This window comes from Lissotriton helveticus, chromosome 1_2 (genome assembly GCF_964261635.1).
Source record: "Lissotriton helveticus chromosome 1_2, aLisHel1.1, whole genome shotgun sequence".
In the NCBI taxonomy this organism is placed as follows: domain Eukaryota; kingdom Metazoa; phylum Chordata; class Amphibia; order Caudata; family Salamandridae; genus Lissotriton; species Lissotriton helveticus.
The window spans coordinates 379960966-379966151 of record NC_136058.1 but is presented as its reverse complement, the minus strand read 5'-3'; the positions used below and the strand labels follow the sequence as shown (position 1 = coordinate 379966151).

Genomic DNA, 5186 nt, shown 5'->3' with positions numbered 1-5186 from the left:
TAGTTTTTGATTACTAACGTGAGTTTTGGGACACCCTAATTCGCCGAGGTTCCAATCCTCTGTCCACAGTTCTGTGTGAGAACAGAAACCCTGCGACAGGGGCACCCCCGACCCTTGCTGGACCTTCATCACACTTGCGATACAACTCCAGCAATGCGCCACCTTTACGGCACAGATACATCACGCATCTGTGCTGTTTTTGCCCCGTGATGCGCCGCATTGTAAATGCAGCACACCATAGGTGACGGAACAGCGGCACAGAATGACTAACACATCCCTGGTGATGCGCCAGTCATCATAAATCTATCCCTATGCTTCTTATCTTGTTAGAGATGAACCGCCATATGTATCATCAAAGTTATTTGCATTTCCTAAATAGCGAACTTTAAGGAATAAATAGCGATTCTTTACCATTCCTAGTTTGCGATGAGCTATTTGCTAATTAGCCGAATGTAGCCCAATGAAGCCCAATGTAGCCCAATGTAGCCCAAAGATGGCCGCCAGACACACAAAAAAACAAATGTAGCCCAAATATCAGCCAGATGTAGCCCAACTATAGCCCAGTGACAGAATGACCAATCAGCTTCGCAAACCTCCGTTACGCGAAGCGGAGCGCTGTTACAGATATATATCTTTTTTTGAACGTTAATTTCTCAAAATCCACTGGAGCACATATATTGAGACCTAGCAAAGGCACATCGGGCTACCAGTCCCTAATATTTTGCCAAGTTTCGTGCAAATCCATTCAGCCGTTCAATTATTATTTTTATTATTTTTTTTTGCCCCGCGGGGCCCTTTTAAAACCTCCACATCAAACCTAGGGGGTCAGCGAGGATCTACTATGCCCCCTTATAGTTATTTCCCCCTTTGTTTTGACCTCCTCTTGTCTCTCGATCCTACCGAGAGACAAGATGGCGGCCGCTACGGACTGTTTGGAATGTTGACAGACGCCGGAGAACCAATCAGCTTCGCTTCACAAAGCTCCGTTGCGCGAAAAGTCCGCGAACCAGAGCGCTAACCGGTCCGCTGTTACAGATATATATCTTTTTTTAAACGTTAATTTCTCAAAATCCACTGGAGCACATATATTGAGACCTACAAAAGGCACATCGGGCTACCAGTCCCTACAATTTTGCCAAGTTTCGTGCAAATCCATTCAGCCGTTCGGGCTGAAAGTGAGGCCAACCGCCCTATGGAAAACTCAATGTTAAAAACACGTTTTGGGACCCCCCTTTTTTCTCGGCCCCCACTGGACGAACCCCCCCCAAATTTTCAAGGGCTGCTCAGAAACAAAATGTGCCATTTTCCTGAAAATTTCAGCCAATTCCGTCCACAAACGCCAAAGTTATTAGACATAGAATTTTCAAAAAACCCATAGAGAAAAAATCCTAACTATATATACCTACTGGCGACCGCCAGTAGGTAATATATATATATATCTATATGTCATCAGTGATGTCATTTGAGATGTCATCAGTGATGTCATCAGTGATGTCATTTGAGCTGTCAACAGTGATGTCATCAGTGATGTCACTGACCATGTCATGAATGATGTAATATGTGACATGATCAGCAGTGGATTGCGGGTGCACGATATATAGTTAGTGCAACTAACTATATATGGAATTTCAATGGTTTTGTGTGAGTAAAATAAGGTTTTTTAAATGCTAATTCCTAACTATATATGGTCTATAACCTATGTTTTTTCAGTGAATTTTCAAGGTTTTGTAAATGCTAATTCCTAACTATATATGTTCTATAACCAATGTTCCCTCAAATTTTTTTTCTCTGTGTGCGGCAGTGGAGGGTCTCTGTGCGCTGCAACCATGGCTATGTGCGCTAGGAGCCATACCGCGCGCGTGCAGCGCCAAATGTCACTCCAAACGTTTACTTAAAAAAGTGAAAAGATGGTGCATTTTTCACACATACAGCGCCACGTTAAGGGTTTTAAGGCCGGTTTGGAAATTGGAAATACATGCCATAACATGAACTGGTTACACAGGCAAGTACAATTAATGGTTAGAAAAGCACAAGACTCCAACAATGGTATCATCATAAGATTTTACTAAATATTCTTAACTGGAGCACTGTTCATTGGGTGGGGAAGTGTCGAGAGCCTATAAAATATCACATATACACAATAGGTTACAAAAATTACATAACATATTTACAATTTGAAGTGAAATCTACTGAGTAATGTTGGGCTATCCCGCCATATACTGAGTAATGTTGGGCTATCCCGCCACACATAGTTTGTAAAAGTCTGACATCCAGGCAAACATGGACTGTGGGAGAGGGCCGTTCAAACATGTCAAGTGGCATCACTAGATGGGTGACAGGGTTGCTTCTCACGGCGATCCTTACAATTTTTCCAGTGCTGATAAACACTATCAAGGTCAACTTTCCCATTCAGGAGGTAGGCCTTTGTCCTCATCAGCATATCCAAATGATTCTGCTCTAGTCTATTCCTCGCTTTGCTCTTGATAGTATTCATGAGGCTGAATCCTCTTTCACAATCAGCACTAGAAGCTTGAAATGTTGCGCAGACATTAACAAGCTGAGACACCACACTATACTGAGCAGCATTGCGTACAGTGAAATTCACCATGTCTTGAAAGGTAGTAAATAACCCACCCTTTACATGTTCTGCCACCACATATTTATAGTCTCTGTATTGTCGTACAACATCTTCTGGTGTCTCACAATCACCCAGGACCAAGACATTCTTATACTTTTTAACAAGTCTTTGTATATTTTCAGTCCCAAAATCAAAATGGGATTGTGTTGCTATTGCCTGGATTTCAAAACTTGCCCATTCTTTCAGTTCATCTTCAGGGAACCTTTTTTGCATGTGCTCACAAAGAAGGGAAACAAAAGACAAAATAGGCCCACTGTCAAACTCTTGCCTTTCCTTGTACAACACCATCAGATCTTTTACATTGCTGCTCCAAAAGACAGTGTCCCCCAAATACTGTTCTTTAATTTGGCCAATCTTTGCTCTTGCATACTGTACAGCTTCTACAGTAGTCAAAGAACTTTTTTGGAACAGTTTGCACAAAGATGCAAATTCACTCAGAATATCATTAAGTACTGCAAGGGAAATATGGTAGTTTGAGTCAGATAGCTTTTTGTGACAATATTTAGCAACTGGATCATTCTCTTCAACTTTCTCATGCTCAAAGTGGATTGGTGTCACTACAACGCATGCTTTTACCACGCATGCCTTTACAACGCGGTTTTTACCACGCAGTCCATTACAACGCATAATGCTTTTAGGCGCTGGTTAGTGAATTATTTAATTTACTATTCCAACTCCAGTCCCCGTGGATAGCAGGGAAGGTGTTGGATAGTATATTAAATTCATTCCCTATCCTAGAGCGCCCCCCAGCGCTTTGCGTTGTAATGGTTTGCGTGGTAAAAGTTGCGATGTAATGGTAGTGCGTTGTAAAAAATTCGTTGTAACCGTGCTACACCGCTCAAAGTACTTAAGAACAACCTCGTAATTCCGAATTAGTGCACCAACTGCAAAATGCCGTGAAAGCCACCGGACTTCATTCAATGGTCGAAAAGAGACCACTTCACAATCAGTGACCGATGCCATTTCATCCAGCTTGGACTTCCTTGCAGGAGATCTGGAGAACACAGTGTAGACAGTCCTCAATAATGTCTCCATCTCTTTAATCATTGGAACCCTCTTCCAGGCATCATCAACTCCCAAATCTTCACGATGAGCGACACAATGCTGCTCAACTAGATGGGGAATGGATTGTTTAAGGCGAGTAGCAACACCATTATTTTTACCCAGCATCACAGACGCACCATCGGATGTGAACATGACCATTTTCATGAGGTCCAGTTCATTGGCAGTGTAGAATTCTTTCACAGCAATAGTGATAGCCTCAGCATTACAACTAGTCAGCTTCACTATGCCCCCAAACAGTGTTTTGTGCTCTGTTGAGGTTACAGGTCGGAACTTGAAGTACAGGATGAGCATTTTTGTAACAGAAATATCTGTGCTTTCATCAATTATCAGTGTGTGATATAAAGCGTTACGAAGTTCTGCCATACCTTCACAGTGTATCACACTATTGATGGCCTCAAGGAACTCAAAGGCATAGTTCTTGCTCCGCCAGCTGTCTGGTATCTTCACATACAAAGCTAGGTGGTCATGGATGTCTTGTACAGATAACATTGAAGTGTTCATCTTGACTGCCAGCAACACGTTGTTGATGAGAATCTTTATTTCATCAGGCAGGGATCTTTGTCGTTCAACTACTTCTATTCTATTTGCTTTGTCAGTGGCAGTTTCTGTCAGCATTGCCCGCACTCCAAAACCAAACCTGGCAGCAGCACTTCTGTTTCTCAATATCACAATGGCAGACTCATGAACTTTGCTAATTAGATGGCGTTTCAGGTAATCCAGTTTCCAGCCATCACTCCATTTCTTCCCTGTAGAAAAGTCCCCAACCATCTTGGCTTCGGCACATGTTTTGCAAATCAATCCCACGTCTGGACTGTATTGAAAAAGTTCCCCAAGTTGGACGCGAACCTTGCTTCGTGATTTCTGTGTCTCAGCCTCCACAATTTCTTTCATCCACTCTTCCTTGAATACAAGGCAACATTTCTTCCTTTGTGGTGAAGCATCGCACTCTGCAGAAGGTACAGCTTTGCGCTTGAACATATTTGTGAGAACTGGGTTTAGCCTGCTACGCCACAAAGCCTGCAAAATAAAGGAACATGGCAAAAGTTGATGCCTATGCTCATGATTGCAATGTTTCACATAGTACTGAGGCTTTGCCGGCAAAACGTAGAGTGCAATTACCTGGATTTTTCTGTTCACTGCCCTGCCCTGCCAAACTTAAATGTAGCACTGTCCGTAGAGCCTACAATAGAAGTAAAGATTATTTCAGTACATTGCGAATTTGTGATACAGTGATATGCCATGTGCACCATAAGGGAACTTGTTGTAATCTTCCTTTCCCTTTCCCTCCGCGTTCCCCCCTCTCCTTCCTTACCCCTTGGTATGAACCGCGCTCCACTCTGGAGTGTGGGTTAGAATGTTGGAGATTGAAGCTGTTGCCGCCAAGCTGGAAGCACCTGTTATATTCGTGACAATAAACTTAACGTTTGAACCTATCAATTGGTAGTGACTCATTACTACATTTATGGCGACGAGGACGGGATGC

At 42.8% G+C, this 5186-nt stretch overlaps 1 protein-coding gene across 1 annotated transcript; it reads right to left on the bottom strand.

Moving 5' to 3' along the window:
• Positions 1-2311: 2311 nt before the first annotated feature.
• Positions 2312-4681, bottom strand: LOC144807941 (zinc finger protein 862-like). The gene is made up of 2 exons (XM_078673539.1): positions 3464-4681; positions 2312-3175 (listed from the first exon to the last, which is right to left on the bottom strand). Exons 1-2 carry the CDS (start codon positions 4679-4681, stop codon positions 2312-2314), a joined length of 2082 nt encoding a protein of 693 aa, XP_078529665.1.
• Between the last annotated feature and the right edge of the window lie 505 nt (positions 4682-5186).